At 43.8% G+C, this 19,604-nt stretch overlaps 2 protein-coding genes across 4 annotated transcripts in view; one reads left to right on the plus strand and one right to left on the minus strand.

The window, feature by feature from the left end:
- Nucleotides 1-12,196, minus strand: part of Btk (Bruton tyrosine kinase) — a 45,231-nt gene extending 33,035 nt beyond the window's left edge. The window contains exons 1-3 of one of the 3 annotated variants that reach the window (XM_059251098.1): nt 12,083-12,196; nt 4,821-4,990; nt 3,873-3,971 (exon numbers count right to left, since the gene is read on the minus strand). In XM_059251098.1, the coding sequence (XP_059107081.1) occupies nt 3,873-3,971; nt 4,821-4,961 (240 nt within the window). In that variant the 5' untranslated portion in view covers nt 4,962-4,990; nt 12,083-12,196. Of the gene's footprint in view, nt 1-3,872; nt 3,972-4,820; nt 4,991-5,066; nt 5,164-12,082 lie in introns of those variants that run through there. The other 2 variants (XM_059251097.1, XM_059251099.1) reach the window with 2 other exon arrangements.
- A 4,027-nt stretch (nt 12,197-16,223) lies between these two features.
- On the plus strand, nt 16,224-19,298 carry Rpl36a (ribosomal protein L36a). Its single transcript, XM_059251100.1, has 5 exons — nt 16,224-16,334; nt 16,692-16,797; nt 17,149-17,216; nt 18,332-18,454; nt 19,179-19,298. Exons 1-5 carry the CDS (start codon nt 16,224-16,226, stop codon nt 19,197-19,199), a joined length of 429 nt encoding a protein of 142 aa, XP_059107083.1. The 3' UTR covers nt 19,200-19,298.
- Nucleotides 19,299-19,604: the final 306 nt, after the last annotated feature.

Below are 19,604 nucleotides of genomic sequence, written 5' to 3' on the forward strand. Positions count from 1 at the left end.
GCTTCCATACTCATACTATAACACTTTTGAATCCACCCACTGACACGCGATAGATAGATAGATAGATAGATAGATAGATAGATAGATAGATAGATAGATAGATAGATAGATAGATAGATTAGTGTATCGAGGCATGCTGGTACATCTTAGCACTCAGGAGGCTGAGGCGGGTGGATCTCTGAGTTTGAGTTCAGCCTGTTCTACGTAGTGAAATCCTGGCCAGCCAGAGCTCCATAGTGAGATCCTATCTCAAATAAATAAATAAATGGACAGATAGATAGATAGATAGACAGATAGATGATAGATAGATAGATAGATAGATTAGTGTATTGAGGCATGCTGGTACATCGGTACATCTTAGCACTCAGGAGGCTGAGGTGGGTGGATCTCTGAGTTTGAGTTCAGCCTGTTCTACGTAGTGAAATCCTGGCCAGCCAGAGCTACATAGTGAGATCCTATCTCAAATAAATAAATAGATGGACAGATAGATAGATTAGATAAATATAACGAAAAACATTTTAAAGGGAAAAGAATGAAGAGAAAAGCCGGGCGGTGGTGGTGCACGCCTTTAATCCCAGCACTCAGGAGGCAGAGGCAGGCGGATCTCTGTGAATTTGAGGCCAGCCTGGGCTACAGAGTGAGTTCCAGGACAGGCTCCAAAGCTACACAGAGAAACCCTGTCTCAAAACACCCACCCAAAAAAAAGAATGAGAAGAAAGACAGAGAAAGGCACCTGACCTGGACCCCTGCCTTCCACAGGCACACAGACAGGTGCACATGCGTTTGCATACACTTATACCACATACACCCAGAAAAAAAAATAAACAAAAAAATCTAAAATACCAACTCTCTCCCAAAGAAAATAAAGGTAAATTGTAAAGCAAGGTGTATAGTAGTATTGTATTCTAATTATATAATATATATCAGTGCATGTGTATTGCTGGTGGAGAAAAATATATTTAAATCTGTATGTACCAGTATGATAATTATTATTTAAGTGGATAATGGAATTGACATAATTTTATCTTAGTTTTGTGATTTCTATATTTTTCCAGTTTCTATATTAAATATATATACTCTTATAAACAGGAAAAATAAAAATGACAAAAAAATCAACTCAATAATCAGCAGGTGCTATTCCCTGGAAAGAGCCTGGGAATTCAGGGAGAATAAACAATGAGATAGTAAAGAATCTAATCTTGGGGACTGGAGGGATGGCTCAGTAGTTAAGAGTACTGTCTGCTCTTCTAGAGGAGCCTGGTTTAGTTTCCAGCACCTGTCCCGTGGCTCACAAGCATCTCTGTAACTCTAGCTCCAGAGGATCCAAGGTCTCTGCAGGCCTCTTCAGGTACAAGGCAAGAAGGTAGCACACAGACATACATACAGGCAAAACACCCACACACATACACATAATAAAATAATAATTATTGTGAAATTTTAAAAAGTAGGCTCTAATTTCATGCCTGTAATATCAGCACTTGGAGGGCTGAGGTATAATTGCAAAGAATTAAAGGTTAGCCTGAGCTGCATGGTGAGTTCCAGGCCAGCCTAGGTTACAGAGTGAGACTCCAAATAAAGAAAGAAAAAGAAGGAAGGAAGGAAGGAAGGAAGGAAGGAAGGAAGGAAGGAAGGGAGGGAGCTCTTTTAAAAAATATCCTGTGGATATCTGAATAGAGGGGGCCATTTTGGAAATAGGGAGAAACTTGGTGCCAGGGAAACTCTCAGAAATCCACAAGGACGACCCCAGATTAGACTACCAGCAATAGTGGAGAGGGTGCCTGAACTAGCTTACTCCAGTAATCAGATTGGTGACTACCCTAACTGTCATCATAGAACCTTCATCCAGTGACTGATGGAAGCAGATGCAGAGATTCACAGCCAAGCTGTGTAGCCGGGAGTCCAGTCAAAGACACGGGGGAGGGATTGTACGAGAGTGGTCAAGATCATGGGGAAACCCAGAGAGATAGATGACCCAGGGGGATCTCACAGACTCTAAACTGATGGCTGTGGAGCCTGCATGGGACCGAACTAGGCCCCCCTGCATGTGGGTGACAGTTGTGTAGCTTGGTCTGTTTGTGGGGCCCCTGGCAGTGGGAACAGGATCTGCCCATGACGCATGAGCTGGCTTTCTGGAGCCCATTCTCTATGGTGGAATGCCTTGCTCAGGCTTGAGGCAGCGGGGAGGAGCTTGTCCTGCCTCATCTTGATATGCCATGCTTTGCTTACTTCCATGGGAGGCTTTACCTTTTTTTCTTTTTTTTTTTTTGGTTTTTCGAGACAGGGTTTCTCTGTGGAGCTTTGCGCCTTTCCTGGGACTCACTTGGTAGCCCAGGCTGGCCTCGAACTCACAGAGATCCGCCTGGCTCTGCCTCCCGAGTGCTGGGATTAAAGGCGTGCGCCACCACCGCCCGGCGGCTTTACCCTTTCTGAGGAGTGGATGGGGTGGGGTTAGAAAGGAGATATGGGGAGGGAAAGGGAGGAGAGGAAGGAGGGGAAACTGTGGTTGGTATGTAAAATAAATTTTTAAAAGTTAATAAAAAAGAAAAAATCTCCTGTGAGTCAGCCTTGGCATGGAGACTTACTCAAGTCATGACTCTGACACTGGTACCCGAAGGAGGAAAACTAGTCCTCTTTGCTCATTGTGAGAGGCCAGTACAGCAGTATTTTAAGTTGGGTACTATAAAGTTTTCCAGGTTCAGTGTGTGTCTGCTAAGAAGGAAAGATGCTGACTTGGTATCACCAACTCGTGGAAGACTGAAGACTTTTCAGGCTGGAAAGATGGCTCAGTGGTTAAGAGCACGTAATGGCTCTCCCAGAGGATCCAAGCTTGGTCCCGAGAAGCCGCATCCACTCACAACAGCCTGAAATTCTAACTCGGGGATCTGACACTGGCCTTTGTGGGCATATACACAAACGCATCATTAAAAAGAAAAGACATTTTCAAAAAAAGCAAGCAAATTCTCTCTTGGTAAATTCTTTTTTAATCTCCCTCTCTGTGTATGTATGTATGTATGTATGTACGTACATATGTATGTATGTATGTACATATTTTCAGGAGCATGTCTATGGAGGTCAGAGGACAGACAGCCTCAGGTGTGAGTGCTCATCTTCCACCTTCTTTGAGACATGGTCACTTTTTCAGCTGTTTCAGACTAGTTGAGCCTTGAGCTTCCAGGAATTCTCCGGCCTCCACCTCCTACCTTGCCATAGGAGTGTGAGATTACAGACGCACTACAGGGTCTGACTTTAGATGAGTTCTGGAGATTCTCGAGTCCCCAGGCTTGTCTGGCAACCACTTTACCACTGACCCATCTCCCAGGCTGAATGAAAAAATTATTTTTCTTTCTTTTTTTTTTTCCAGAGACAGGGTTTCTCTGTGTAATTTTGGTGCCTATCCTCGATCTTTCTCTGTACACCAGGCTGGCCTCGAACCCACAGAGATCCACCTGCCTTTGCCTCCCAAGTGCTGGGGTTAAAAGTGTGTGCCACTACTGCCTAGCTGTTTTTTCTTTCTTTCTTACATTCTTGTTTTCTTTTTCCGTGTGTGTGTGTGTGTGTGTGTGTGTGTGTGTGTGTGTGTGTGTGTGTGTGTGTTGTGTCCATACGTGTCACAGTTTTCAGTGGAGGTAAGAGGACAATTTTCAGGAGTTGACTCTCTCCTCCTACTATGTAATGTGTTCAGGGACAGAACTCAAGTCATTAGGCTTGGCAGCAATTTCCCTTACCCTCCTGGCTCCCAGTGAAGAGTTTTCTAAAGAAACAAAACTGTTCTACAACACACGACACCACCACCATTCTATATGGAGTATGTGGAAGTTCCAAGTGCCTTACAATCTGTAGCTCCCCTCTCTTTGACTCTGGCGGCTTCTTACCGGAATCTGTCTTTCTGGCGGAGGATTTTTTTCAGGAACTACTGTTTCAACGCAGGTGATCTTCTCAACATCTATTGAACCTTTCTTGCTGCCTCTTCTCTGAAGGAATGAAGAAGAAAATGGAGAAAGATGAAGAATGATCAAGCAATCAGACATTTACACATTGTTATCTAATCATCCTCTATGGTGAGATGGCACACATAGCCTAATAGAACCTGGTTTCTGTTTGTTTTTGAGATGGGGTCTCACTTTGTAGCCCTGGCTGGCCTGGAACTCACTATGTAGACCCAACTAAGTGCTGGGATTAAAGATGTGTGCCACTGTGCCTGGCAGAACCTGTTTTTTTTTTTTTTTTCGTTTGTTTGTTTTGTTTTGTTTTTTGTTTTTTGTAGACAGAGTTTCTCAGTGTAGCTTTGGAGCCTGTCCTGGAACTCGCTGTGTATGCCAGGCTGGCCTCAGACTCAGAGAGATTCACCTGCCTCTGCCTCCCAAGTGCTGGGATTAAAGGCCTGTGTCACCACTGCCCGGCTAGACCTGTTATTTTTAAAGTAAAAAATAATCCAACATCTATCTAACCTTTAAATACCAAATCAGAGGCAAATAATATGGAAGAATAAATTATTATATGCAATTTTGTCACAAGAAATAAAAAGGCAATGTTGACTTCTTGGCTTTTATCCTTAACAAGCATATAACGAGTTCTTACCAACCACAAGATTCTGTGGTAAGACATCCTGAACAGCTTCTCACACCGTTGAATTTTTTTCCTGGCATGACTATACCTACTCCTAGGCTAGGAAATATTTTTCAGAGTTTGATGTACTTAGGTCTATTTTATTTCTACCCCCCCCCATACACACTATGTAAGACCTATCTCCTGTCTCACAGAAGATCCAAGACTAAGTCCTTGAAATGGTGAAATTCGGACGTCACATTTGGGAAACTTACCCCACGTTCAAAGTCATACTCATAGTAGGAAAGTTTTTGCACAGTCAAGAGAAATAGGCGCTTCTTAAAGTTCAAAGGTGATGTTTTCTTTTTCTGTTGGGAGCGCTTCAGAAAGATACTCTCCAGGATCACTGCAGCCATGGCTTCCTCTCTTGGAGCTCGCTTGTGTGCTGTGGATGACGAAAGGTTTTGAGGGTTCTAGCACAGCCACCTCTATCCCTCCTGGTACCCCCTCAGCCCTGCTACCTGTTTTAAATGAGCCGCACATTTCCAGCACTAGCAAGTAGCCTTATTTTTCTCCCTGATCGCCTTCTTCCACAGTCCTCAACTCTGTCAAGTTTCAGGTACAGTGAACCCACACCAAACAAAGCCTGGCTTCTTATATAAGGGAACGCAGTGCTCTAGATTACCAACAACAAACACCAGCTGTTTGGTAATGTCTAGACATTGTCCTTCTATGACACATGGCCAGAATCCGTAAACGAACTGTTGACCCTGGTGTTCTCAGAAGGGATAATCCAGGTACCAGAACTTCACTAAGGCAGACCCTGGACTTTTAGTTCCCAGTTTCCTGAACAATAAATGTAATTTTTCAAAAGTTGACCCACTCAGGTCTGTAGCCAAAAGGACATTGGAGGGTTCACCTGTACTTCTGAACATGTAATAACTGCCATTCAACTAACTGACTTAGCTCATGCCCTGCTGCCTGGGTTACAAAGGACAGAAGCCTTGTTTGCAGGTTGAGAACAGTTTTACTACAGAGGTTAGTGCTTTGGGCTCCCCTCCCCTTTCCTTAGATGGTTTCTTTTAGATGGCACCAGGTAACAGAGACGTATGGCGCAGTGGATAAGAGCACTTGTTGCTCCTGCATGCAGCCAGCATTCAGTTTCCGGCACCCGTACGATGGCTCACAACCACCTGGAACTCCAGTTCCAGGAGATTCAGTGCTTTCTTCTGACCTCCATGGGCACCAGGCATGCCAATGGTGCATATATGTACATGCAGGCAAAACACTCATAACCATACAATAAAATTTTTTAAAAATCGTCTTTTTTTTCTGAAAAAAAAAAGTAATGTAACTATGTTGCTGTTAAGGATGCCATCTGTACTCATGTAGGAAAAACAATGTGCTTAGAATATTCCAGAAAATTCCATAAAACAGTCAAAGAGTCTTTGTGGTGCTGAGGATGGAACACAGGGCCTTGCATGAGTGAGACAGGGACTCAACCACTAAGGCCCATCACTAGCCTCTTTGAAATTTTGATTATGTTTTTGAGCCTGTCATCTCCCTGTGTAGCCCACGCTGGCCTCCAACTCCTTTGGTGGCCCAGGCACAGCTGTCCTGCTGCCTCAGCATCTGGAGTGCTATCTATATGAAAGGCCTGCAGCACCAGGCACAGCTCACCAATGGCTTTTTCAGACAGACAGACAGACAGACAGACACACACACACACACACACACACACACACACACACACGTCAATTCACCTGAAGTTTATGCACAATTTTGCCAATTATAAACTTTCATTAGAAGCACAAATGAAAAGATGATAGCCATAAAAATGGACCACAGAGTAAAATGATTCATCAGCTCTCCTCTGAGCTTTGTTAGAAGCAGGGGCTCCTTCCCTACAAGGAGTGTGGACTTTTATTTTCACTAAATTCCTTTTGCTTTTGGTGACACGACGGAAATCAAATAAATAAAGTCAGCACTTTACTTTTCTCTCTGAAAAGCTCGATTTTTTTTTCAGTAGGGAGAGAAAGGGAGTGTCTTTTTTTTTTTTTTTGAAAGCCTGATGCTATTCACAGGTATTTTGTTCTTTCTTTCTTGTGGTATAGACAGTTCTATTATCATGAAGAGAAGACAAAAATGGATTCAAAGAGTGTTTAAAAATTTTGATAATGAGGTTTGCCTTCTGTCTACTACACAGATGCTGCTTGCTGTCTTCTGGCAGCGGACTGGGTTAATGTTTTGTTGGTGATCTTTAGAGAAAACTGATGCAGAAATGCAAACCTTTCCCTGCACCTTGCTACATAAGTCTCCATTCTTGGCCTCTGCCTAAAGTGGACTCCCACCAGAGTGACAAGCTGACAAGATTATGAGCAATCAGTCCTACCTTCAGTTTCAGCTCAGACTCCAAAGAAGTTCCTCTTAATAACACACTCCTCCATTTAGTGACAAGTAGTGGTAACAGAGCAACCATACTCTAATCTTATTAACTGCTAAGTCATGAAGACCTTTGTAATACTATCACTCTTGCTCATGGTGAATCACAATCAAATATCTCTTCAGAATCCAAGACCCACATTACAGAAGGCAAAATAAAACCTGAAGGAAACTGAGTAGCATCAGCAGACAAGAAGATCAAAAGCATTCCTTCCTTTTTCTTTTCTTTTCTTTGCAGCCTCTCAGCTCTATATGCAGCAGTAGAATTCAGACAGAGGAAGCCTGTTAGTGAGAGCTCAGTCATCATACAAACTGCACTGTTTGTATGGGAATTAATATAAATCGCACTTGAAGAGTTAATAAATGAGAGCATCGCTGGCAATTCTCCTTGTTGTGATAAGAAAACACTGCTAGGGACAGACAGCACTCGAGCAATAGTCAGTAGATGAGACAGACGGGAGTCACCAGACTTCAAACAACGACTTCACCAGAATAGTCAGGAGGTATTGTTTTCTCATTGTGTCTCCTCTAAAGTTCCGGGCAACTGACCATCAAGCGTCTGGCTATTTCGATTCTCTCTGAAGGGATATGGAAGAAAACTCCTGTTCCAGTGTCATTTACCTGCCAAGCACTTTGTACTATTTGACTATTTATGTGTGTGGTGCTGGGAATGAAGCTCAGGGTCTCGTGCATGCTTGTCCAGAGCTCTAGCACTGAGCCATGCATTCCAGCTTCTGACCAACATCTTCTATGTGACATTCCATGTATTCTTCACAACAAACATAAGGAAACTAGTATTTGTACACTGCATCACTTGTCCATCGTCATCCATCTATAGCTCCTGCTGTATAGTTCTTGCAGTTTCTGTAGCATGCCATTACTTCCCAGACTGATTTAGGTTGAGTTTCCTTTTTTCTTTCTTTCTTTATTTCTTTTTTTTTTTATTACCACAAGGTCCCATGTAGCCCAGGTTGTCATCAAACTTTCTATGAAGTCACGGATGACCTTGGCCTTCTGATCCTCTCCTGCCTCTATCTCCTGAGTGTTGGGATTATACACTGTATCACCACACCTAGTTTATTTGGTAATATCAAACCCAGTGGCTTTTCCTTTTCTTTTCTTTAAGACAGTGTCTCACTATGTAGCCCTGGCTATACTGGAACTCACTATGTAGACTAGGCTAGCCTTAAATTCACAGAGATCCTTCTGCCTCTGCCTCCCAAGTTCTGGGATCAAAGGCATGCACCACCACACCCAGGCAGAAGAAAGGTCTTTAAAATGTCATCAAAGCAACCCAATTATTAGTGGTAAATTCCCAAGAAACACTGTTTAGACTCTATTGAAACCAACTTATTTTGTCAGCATTACAGGTGACCAAATTCATGGTAAAGACTAACACTATATCTGATTTATTTTTCAATTGAGTTTTTGTTTCTCTTTGGTTAATCATTTATTTTTTCCCTATTATATCAAAATAACACAAATTCGTTGTAGGGAATCTTTCAAGTTCAGGCATATTAAAAATTAAAAAAATCAATTACAAACCTCACATATAGATATATTAGTATCTTGGCATCTTCATTTTTTTCTGTGTGCATTTCTTATTATATTTGGAATCATATTGCACATATCATGTATAGTTTGCTTATATTTAAAATTATCCATCTATCCATTCATCTATCCATGCAACAATACTTTTTCCTAAAAAACATTTCTAAGATTCTTGCTTAACATTATTTCTAGCCAAGCCTGTGAAGTAGGCATGTTAGCTCAGCACTCAGGAGGCTGAGATAGGAGGATCACATAGTGAGTTCAAGGCCAGCCTGGGCTGCACAGTGAAACCCTGTCTCGAAGTCTAAACAACAAGAGCAATACTCAAAACAACAATAATTAATAATAATGATGAAGAAGAATTGGAGAGATGGCTCAGCAGTTAAGGAGAGTGCTTACTGCTTTTCCAGAGGACCCAAGTTCCTTCCAAGCATGCATACCAAGCTATTCACAACTGCCTGTAACTCCAGCTCAAGGGAATCTGACATTCTCTGAAGGCATCAGCACACACTTATGCATACATACACACCACACACACACCAAACACAGACACATACACCACATACACACTGACACACACACACACATACACACACACAGATACAAACAGACCCACACACCACAGAGAAAGACATCCATACAGACACATGCACACCACACACAGTGCATAAAGAAATGTGAAAACTGTGTGTACATTTTGCATTTTGATACATATTGCCAAAATACTTTCCAGAAATAGTATACCAATTTCTGCTCCAAAGAGCAGGTTTTGAGAGCCGAAGTCCCCTTTCCTCCACATCTTTACTTCATTTTTCACTTCACCTTCAGTCATTTTATACTCTGGTTTTGTTGTGCACTGACCTTTTCACTGAGTCAGCGACTACAAACTCTAGTTTGTTTTCATTGTCAATCCCTCCTCGGAACTCTCTAAACGCTCTTGCTAGTAGTGAGACTTTTTCATTTGGGTAAGGGTCAGCAGTGAGAAAAGCTGAGGCTCAAATAACCAGTGTTACCCCAAATTATTGCCTTTTGTGCCTTATTTGAAGAGGGCGTTCCAAGAGTGCGGACTGGGAAGGAATGCCTGTGATTAAACATTCTAGGTTGATAAAGTTCTCAGATCATACTCAATTACTGTATGTGAACCTCTGTAACAAACTGAAAGTTACACGTGGCCCAATTGTTTCAGGCTCCTCAGAGGCGTGTTCCCCTCCCCCAATGGCTTCATGCATAACCAAGCAGGTTTGGAGTAAAATAAGTCAGTCTCCTCCATAACAACAACTACTTCTTCCTCCTCCTCCTCCTCCTCCTTCTCCCCTCTCCACCCTCCTCCTTCTTCTCCCCCTTTGTGAAACAACGTCTTGCTCTGCAGTTCAGGTTGATCTGGAACTCCAGGCAATCCTCCTGCCTCAGCTTCCTGAGTGCTGGGTTTACAAGTGTGTGCCACCACACCCAGCTCTTCTTTAACTGTTTCTTGAGCTCTGTTACACTCAAAAATCTAGCCCTCCTTTATCTTCAGGAATTAGGTTCCGCTCTCAGCATTGCTGAGGGAAAAGTGGACATATAGACACAGATGACTCTTTGGAGATCGACCAAACTTTGGTTTTCAGCAGCCATATCCTCCCCCTTATAACTAAGTGACTTCCTGCTATGGCTCGAGACCACTGACAAGAAACTCTATAGGAAATTGGCTCAAATGGAACTAACAAATCATAGTGACTATTTAAATTGCATCGAGACCCTTCCTACAAGTAGATGGAAAGTTACACTTTTCTCCCCCAGAAGGCATTTGCAGAGAGTCCAAACAAAACATCAACAGCCATAAGCAACAGGAATCTGGAGTTTGGCACGAGCAAATAGATTAAACAGTCTGAACAGAAACAAGTCAGGCCAGGTATGGCAATGTCCACAAGCAATCTCAGTACACAGGAGAGTAAGGCAGAAGGACCACAAGTTTGAGTCTAGTCCAGGCGACATAGCCTGGGCTAGGTAGGTAAGACCTTGTCTCCAAATAAAATAAATACATAAAATCAAACTAGAGTGGATGAGGCAAGCCTTAAGGGATACTGCATGGGTGTAATACTTTAGGTTTCTATGAGAATCTGCATTTTGTGGCGCATTTCAAACAATTGAGAAAAGCAAGGTACACTTGCTTCAGAACTGTGGCATGCAAAATGAGGGAAGGAGCAGGGCTAAAACGCACACCTAACAGCCAAGAGGACAGTCTCTGAGCTGCGCGGAGTGTCCCTCCCTCAACCTCCAACCTCTGGACCGCTGCTCCTCTGCCTCAGGAAATGCATGGCATGGGATAAACACCCCATCCCCCACCACTCTGCTCTGGCAATGGACGCGGCATGGGATAAACCTTCCAGCCTTCAGAGCTGAGTAGTGAGGAAGATAAGATTCCATTTGGAGGTCTGGCCACTCACTCCAGAATGTCTCGATCAGCTGGATCAGCGCAATCTGAGTCTGAATTTCACACCATTTGCCCCTAGACCAGCCCTATGGGCCACTGGCAGGGCTCAGGAGGAACAAAACTAGTAATGACTGCTGAGAGACAGCACTTACTCTCGCCAGGGGCCTGTCTTAACGACTTCACATTTATTTACACATTAAGTCCTGGCAATAACTTCCAAGCAAAGTAACAGGCAGGTGGGAAGGAGGAAGAGAAAGGGAAAATATAGCTCGAGGAGAAAGTGGCAAGATAAATGTGATGCAATTTAAAGGCTATTACGTGCTGATTCTGGATCAGGGGCTAGTGACCAGAAAAAGAAGAGGAAAGAGAGGGAGGGGAAAGGAAACGAGAGGAGAAATAATGAAGCCAAGAGAAAAGGCAGCCATGCACATGGTAGGCAATGGTAAGAGGAAAATCTTCCCAGAGACCTCAGGGGTTGGCCACACCGTCTCAGCTGGGGTGGAGGCTGCTTTCCGCTGGCTGTCTCCTACCCACTATTACCACGAGGTTGCCGCAGCCTCCACACAATCATTCCTATAAGCCAGCTTTCATCCTGGTAATATTTGGCCTGTTGAAGGCCAAACCAAGTTGCATCCGCCCCATGTAGCCCAGCCCTTTCCCCAGTTAGCACTGCCATTTGAGACACATGAGCTGTTTTAGAGTTTTTGCAGATTAAGCGGCCGCTTAGAATTCCTTCTTCTAAGGGTCTCATTGATACGAGGACGCATTTCAGGTCTTCAAACAGTATTTGGTGAAAGTGGCTTGCTTTTACCCTACTGCTGCCTGAGGTATTTCTTTCCCACCAACAGCTGCAGAGCTCCGTGTCTAACGTTGGTTACCTTTTCAGATGTTCAAATCACTCTTTCCTCTTCCTCTAACCACCCCACCACACTGGCTGTCTTCAGAAGACCTTTACGTTCCCCTCCATCATTGGAAGAGCATGCCAGGGTCTTCTGCTGGTGGCCTCCCACTCTCCATGAGTCTTCTCCACCAGCAGATATATGGAACCAGCCATGTTTCCTGTCTGGCCTTTGAAGGTTCCAAGAGAAGGAGTTACAGCTGTGCCCAGTCTCTGCCTCACCTCAGACCCACCTCAGTTCTGACTTAATGCAGGTAGCTTCCCAGATGTAATGAGATGCCAGGACTTGGAAGGTGGGACTCGGTCTCTGAAGACACTGGCCCTGGAGACATATTCTTACAGTCCAGAGAGGAAGGACAGTCTGAACAAACCCCACCCTTTCACAGGCACTCAGTTCCCTTTTTTTGTTTCCTGACTTAAACCAATGCCTTTTTTTCTTCTTAACAATATGGTATCTGGTTCCGTGCTGCCGCTGTCCCTAGTCTACCCCCGCCCCCAACTCTCCCCACCCTCATTCGCCTGGGACCGCTTCCACCAATAGAGTCCAGCTCTGACAGAATCTTACCATTGCTGGGGTTGCTGAGTCCCCAAAGATGATGGGGCTGGACCGAACAAACAGGTCATCAGATTACCCTCCCTGGGGTAAAGGGATGACATACCTAAAGGATTGTGGGGGATGATCAGCACAGGAAGAAAAGAGATGCCCAAGCTGGCAAGACACAGAACAAAGCCAGTGTCTTTAAAGTCTCCTGTCCCCTCAGCAGGGGAGACTCAGGGCCATGCAGTTCAACGTGAAGGACAAAGAGGGCTCACTCAGAGACCCTGAGATACACAGCCTGACAGAGGTAGAGACAAGACTTCCCCTGCTGAGTCATTTTCTAAGAAAGCTTTTTTTTTCTACAGATAAATATGCCCGAGTGTAAGCCCACACAAAGACTTGTGCCCTTCCCCATTTTTTCTGACTGTTCTTTTATGAATATTCTTCCTTCAAGATTCAGCCTTATGACCTTAACCATGAGGAAACACATTTATAATTCAGCTACTAGGGCAATGGAAGTTGAAAGCCTGGACAACATAGAAAATTCTGTCTCAATTTTTTTCTCTCTCAAAGATAAACAACTTACACCATTTTCTTTGATTCTGTAAAGCAGTAAGCAAGACTAGATGTGTTATTTGAAGCCTGAATGGTCCCTCAGCAGGTCCTTAGGTTGCGCCCCAGCTCCTGTCTTCTTCCAGAGGATTCTCTAAAGAAATGCAGCCTGTATCTGCCACATGATGGTGGCAGAGCCCCTGGTGACTGATCTCTTTGTCTATCTTCACTCATGGGGCACTTTCATATTGCCTTACCCTGAGATGTTACACCCTAATACAGAAACATATCACTAATCCCCCAAATTGGTCAGAATTCTGAAAGCACCAGGACTTTTTAAAAGCATTTATAGACTGGCAGATTGGTAAATCATCACATTGGTACAGGTGCATGGGCACCAAGTGTTATATGGCTCTCCCTACTTTATTGACGAGTTATGTCCTTTCCCTGGTCACATGCAGTAACTGTTCCAATGGAGTGACCACAGATGTTCACATCCCTCCCCTTTTCTTCAGTCAGATGCCCCTTGTCACATGCTCCATCCTTTCTAAAGGTCCATTTGGGGTGGGAATTGCTAGTTAATAGGAGCACTGTGGGAAATTAGAGAGGGGGGCAAAGGGGAAGGGCAGAATGAAGCTACTTCTTCACCTTTTGCATACAGCCACTCATCCAGCACACTCATTCATACCGACAGGACTATGCCCAAACAGTGTGAATAAATATGCTTACAGTATACACGCAAATGCCTCCCAGTGGATGGACCGGCAAGATGGCCCAGTAGGAAAAAGCACTTGCTGCCAAGCCTGATGGCTTGTGTTCGATACCCGTGGAAGGGAGAAGGTAGCAGCAGTGCTCGTGAAAAATGGTACCTGGGCTTTGCTGATAGCAGCTAAGAGAAATGGCAAGTCAGAAACCTACACGGCTGAGAGAAAAGTCAAGATGACACTGGGCTTTTTTTTTTTTTAAATAGAAGCATAATATCTAGAGGAAAGTGAATGTCTCACACATTGCGCAGTGACAGACTATACCTAGAGTCTTGTCTTAAGTTCTAAGTGCTTCATTTTGGGGAAATCAATGAGCAGATACATGTAGAAAACAGAAAATAGTGCTAAACAAATTTTGAACTATAAGATGAATAATTTCTGGGGGTCTAATATGCATTATGGAGACTTATTAATATTCTATTGCTTATTTGAAGTTGGATAAGAGAGCAGACTTAAGTGTCTTCACCCCTACACACATGCACACACACACACACACACACACACACACACACTCACAGGCAACAATGGATGGTGATGGATGTATTAATTTGACTGTGGCAGTTATTATACAAGATAACTGTATATGATCACACTGTATACCTTAAACATATGCAATTTAGACAATTAAATATTTTAAAATAAAAAATTCCCCAAACCACATCACATGGGGAATGATTAAAGGAACAAAGTTTGATTAGATGAAGGCTAATTGTCTTTCTTTCTTTCTTTTTCTTTTCTTTTCTTTTTTTTTTTTTTTTGAGCTGAGGATTGAACCCAAGGCTTGCAAGGCAAGCGCTCTACCACTGAGCTACATCCCTAACCCTGGCTAATTGTCTTTCTATCTCCAGATTACTTACATGGAAAACAAAAACAAACAACAACAATAAAAAAAAGTAGAAACTCCCCAAAGGCCAGCAAGATTTGTAAGAGTCTAGAGGGAGGAAAATACTGCTGGACTTCAGGCTGGCAGCTTGGCAAAGAAATGTAGCAGGCTATGGTGTTGTTGTTATCTTAGCCCCAGAGACCATCGAACAAAAATGTGGGTGAACAGAGTCAACTTATTTCTGGAGCATTATGCAAGCAGGATGCTCCAGGGTCCCCTAACATTAGCCCCTAGGCCACTGCTGCTTCCTCCTGCATTCTAGCCCAAACGTCTACCCTGCAGGGGCTTCTCTTTCCCTGTGTAATATACTGGGTAAGGGTAGGCCTATGTACTGCTCAGTGGCCTAAGATCGAATTCCAACTTTAAAAATATCCATGTGTGTGACTTTGGATAAGTGAATGTAATGCCTCATGTGCCTCAGTTCCCTCATTTGGTAAATACTAGTAATAGAAAACAGCTCCCGAAGATCGGCAGGACTAAAAGGCAGGCATCCAGACACGGGTGGCACATAGCACATACCTGTGACCCCAACACTCAGCAGAAGGATCAGAAGTTCACCGCCATCCTCAGCTACACAGGTGAGTTTAAGGCCAGCCTGGGATTTGTGAGGCTCTCCCCGCCCCAAAGATAGCTGTTATAATAGGCAGGCCGTAACGGTAATATTGTGTGATAGTAAAAGGAAACCAGGAGTCATCAGAATACACGGGGGTGGGGTGTGCATCCTGAATCCACTACTGTTAACACCGGACAAATAGTTTCACATGCTACTGGATCCATGCCCTCCCCTGGGAAATGGAAGTAGCATTACCACCTTCCTCCTAGAATCATCCCGAGAATCAATGTTAAAACTCAGCTCCTCCTCTCCCCCCCACAAAAAAAGAAAAGAAAATACTCTACAGGCTTACCTGCAGTCTTATCTTAAAAACAAACAAGCAAATGAACAACAACAACAACAAAAAAACCCCAAACCTCAGCTCCCTTCAGCCTTTCTCTGTTGAACTATCTTGAAACTTCATACACGTCTGCTGCCAAGTATTCAGGTAAGTAAAGTGCTGAGGTATGTTTTCTTGGTTGGCCCAACTATTTCAGAAGCCAGATAAATTCACTGTCAGTTTTCAGAACTAAGAGCAGCCAATTTACTTCCTCGGCTAAAAGGGTATTGCTTGCATTGTTCTTTTTCTTCAAAGTACTTAGCCTGAAATTGGACAGTGATGAGCATAATCAATTACTATGTCCTGCTTCTACAACAGTGCTTGAAACAGAACAGACATTAAATAAACAAACTAAAGCAATTGGCTCCCTCCCAGGGCTTTCTTGAGCCACAGTTTGCCGTGAAAGATCATTTCAGTCTCCTTGAAACAGAACGAGAATGTTAGGCTGAGATGGAAGACCCCTCCACTTGATCCTAGTCCCTATTCTGCTTCAACACGGCAGATCGGAGTCTGGGAAGAGCATTGCTTTCGTCGCTTCAGTCCGCCAAAAGGGATGGAGTAAAGAAGTTGCAGGGCGCTGGGCGGGAGGAAGTGGAGGACAGAGCCACAGACGTTAGGCGGAGCCTCGGCTGAAGCGCTTGTCCGCGGCTAAGATAAGTCATCCCAGCCATCCGAGGGCGCTGCTCTGGGATCCTTACAGACTCTATGGTAGCTGTTTCCCACGGCTCTGAGGAAGTGCACTCAGGCACCTCCTATAAACTTCCGTTGCTGGCCTTGCCTCTTTCTTTCTGTGCCGATATCGCTCTCGCCAACATGGTATGGTCGTGTGTCGGGGTTTTATAGTATCCAGCTTAATCCTTGCTCCCGGCGTAGACAGTACTATCCCAGAGTACATCATGGCTCTGGCAAGACCTCGATGTACCTAAGAAATCTAGCATTGCCGAGAGCGACACACAGGGAACCGAGTTATGGGCGGGAGAATTGAAGTGATGGGTTGATTTAGCTGTGGGTGGATATGCTGTGTGATGGCGCGTGTGACTTGACCAACTTTTAGATCTACATGGTGGTTGTGTTTTTAGTGAGTAGCTGTAGAGTTATTCAGTTTCATGTCGATCCAGGGAGGGTGCTGGGCCACTGTGGTCTGGTAACTGCACATTCTGAACACTTTACTAGGTGAACGTTCCTAAGACCCGCCGGACGTTCTGCAAGAAATGTGGCAAGCACCAGCCCCACAAAGTGACCCAGTACAAGAAGGGCAAGGATTCTTTGTATGCCCAGGGTAAGCTGTTTATATGTAGTTTGGTGGTGGCGGCTAGGGGGCAGGGATGGGGAGTTTGTGGGAGATAAAGGCCAACTATGTAAAGCAAGCTGGCCTGGAATAAGCAATCCTCCTGCCTCAACCTCTGAAGGGTTGGAATTGTGCCAGTTTCCTGCCCTGCCGGAGTAAATAACTTGGTTTGGATGTGACATTTATGAGACATAGTAACACGTCCGGATATTCCCCCTCCACCTCCTTGGGTGCAACCAAAATTTCTTAATGCAGGGCGGCTCCAATTTAAACTTAAGACTTTCCCTTGTGGCTATTTTGACATATGATCTGTAGCATATCATAACAAATGACTTTTTCCAGGAAAGCGGCGCTATGACAGGAAACAGAGCGGCTATGGTGGGCAGACTAAGCCTATTTTCCGCAAAAAGGTTAGTGATTACTAATTGGCATGTTCCTTGATTATTGTGGGAAGGACCTTGCATTTGTCATCTCGTCTCCAAGCATTACTAGTGTTAATTACAGCAAAGTTATCCCACTTGTGGCAGGGATGTTTCCAAGGCAGTGGAGCTGGGAGTCAACCCAGATCTGACTATAATCTAGACTGTAGCATCTCAGTATTTACAATACCCCCTAAAGAGGCAAAAATGAAGGAATATGTCCTGCTTTCCTAAGAACTGAATTATGTGTCCACCAGCAAGACCTTTCATTCATTTATTGTCATGTCTGAATCCTCAGCTCTTTGTTGCTGGAAGCTCAGTGGTAGAGTGCTTGCCAAGTATGAGGGCAGCCCAGGTTCAATTCCCTGTACTGCCATGGAAGGATATTTGGATTTCTCAAGTCTCATGAAGTCTTAAAATTTCTTACAGTATGTGTGTAGGCCTTCCTTAAGGTTCAGCTACTTGGAACATAGCATTTCTTTGTTCATCTCTTTCTTCCTCCTCTGCCAGCCTGCTTGTAGAAATTAAATGAGTGACTCCTTTGGGTCCTGGGTTGGATGTAGGGTAATGAGAATGCTTGTTCATTTAAATGTCCAGCCAGTTTGTTTGGAAGACGGCTATGTGTTTCAGCTTTCAGATTGCAAACTAGCAACAAAACTGGCTAAAATGGTGGACTAAGAAGTTGATTATTAATGGGGTGTGAGTGTTAACTGATTTTAGGGCTAATTGAAGTCTTAAAATTGATTGGTGAATTCCATACGTTGTATTTCATATTTGTGTGAATTTGGCTGGCTTTTATTTGAATCAACCAGTAAACAACACAAATAGCCTGAAGGGCTACAAATTTAAAGTAGCTGTTTTTGGGTGTGTGTAGGGGGTGGCAATCCCATGTAGCCCAGGCTGGCCTCAAACTCATGTGGCTGCCGCTTGTCTCCATCTCCAGAGTGCTGGGAACACAGGCACGTACAACCACATAAGCTTCAGCTTTGTTACTATTAAGTTCTCCAAATCATTGGCTTCTGGGTTTTTGTTTGTCCTCCATAGCTAAATACAGATCGTGGCAACAATGTAATTTTGTGAAGGATTTGACTTCATTTCTTTTGTAGGCTAAAACGACAAAGAAGATTGTGCTGAGACTTGAGTGTGTTGAGCCCAACTGCAGATCGAAGAGGATGCTGGCTATTAAGAGATGCAAGCACTTTGAACTGGGAGGCGATAAGAAGAGAAAGGTACCCTTCTTTTAAATAATTGCTTTATCCGTAGGGGTAACTGTTCTGAGCTGACTATGCCATAGGGCACCCTCAAAGATAATTGTCCACAGCTGAAGGTACAAGTTACATATCCCATATCTGAAATGCTTGGGACCAGGAGCTTTTCGTGTTTTGTTTTCAACACAGGGTTTCCCTCTGTAGACCAGGCTGGCTTGAAACTGAGAGATCCACCTGCCTCTGCCTCCCGGGTGCTAGGATTAAAGGTGTGTGCCACCACCGCCCAGCAAGTATTTTATTTTTATGTTGTTTTTCAGATTTGTGGATTTTTTGTGTGCTTTATTGGCTGAAAAATCGAAAATCTTGAACACCAGTATATCTAAATGGCTTCAAGATTTCGGTGTATAGATTTTGCTGCAATTAGGGAAGGAAGAGGCAACATGGTCTCCTTAGAAGTGTTTTGTGGTCTTGGATTGAACCCAGGGCCATGGTAGGCAGGCAACCAACTAATAAGTTACGTGTCGAGACCATGGATAATGTAAGGTTCCTTAAAAACTACAAAGCAGGCCAGGCAGTGGTGGTGCACACCTTTAATCCGGGCACTCAGGAGGCAGAGGCAGGCAGATCTCTGTGAGTTCGAGGCCAGCCTGGGCTACAGAACGAGATCCAGGACAGGCTCCAAAGCTGTCTCAGGAAAAAAAGATACTACAAAACACAACACTTTGTTTTTCTGTTCTGTTTACAGGGCCAGGTGATCCAGTTCTAAGCTGATCTTGTTATGAAGACAAAATCATGAGCTTGTACTCACCTCTTACGATTGCAGTTGGTTTTGGGGGAGGGAATAAACAAATTCTCTGAGTTTCTACTTGGTGTCTGAGTACTACTTTAGGATTGAACTTTGAGCCGGTGTAAAATATGACATATCTTTGCTACTTAAGGAGATTTGGCTATGTTCTCTAGGCATCATAGTACACTCCAATGTACATTATTGGTTTTAGGTTATGTCCCTTTAAACATCTTGACTTAGAGCCACATACCTTTCAGGTGAGGTTTTTTTTTTTTTAAAGCTTTTAATGTTATTTATTATTTTTGGCATTTAGAAGGAGGCCCCTCTACCATTTTATTAGTGAGAGGAACACAGACAAGGTGTAAATCCCAGCAGGAACCAGAT

Source organism: Peromyscus eremicus, chromosome X (assembly GCF_949786415.1).
Source record: "Peromyscus eremicus chromosome X, PerEre_H2_v1, whole genome shotgun sequence".
Taxonomy (NCBI): Eukaryota; Metazoa; Chordata; class Mammalia; order Rodentia; family Cricetidae; genus Peromyscus; species Peromyscus eremicus.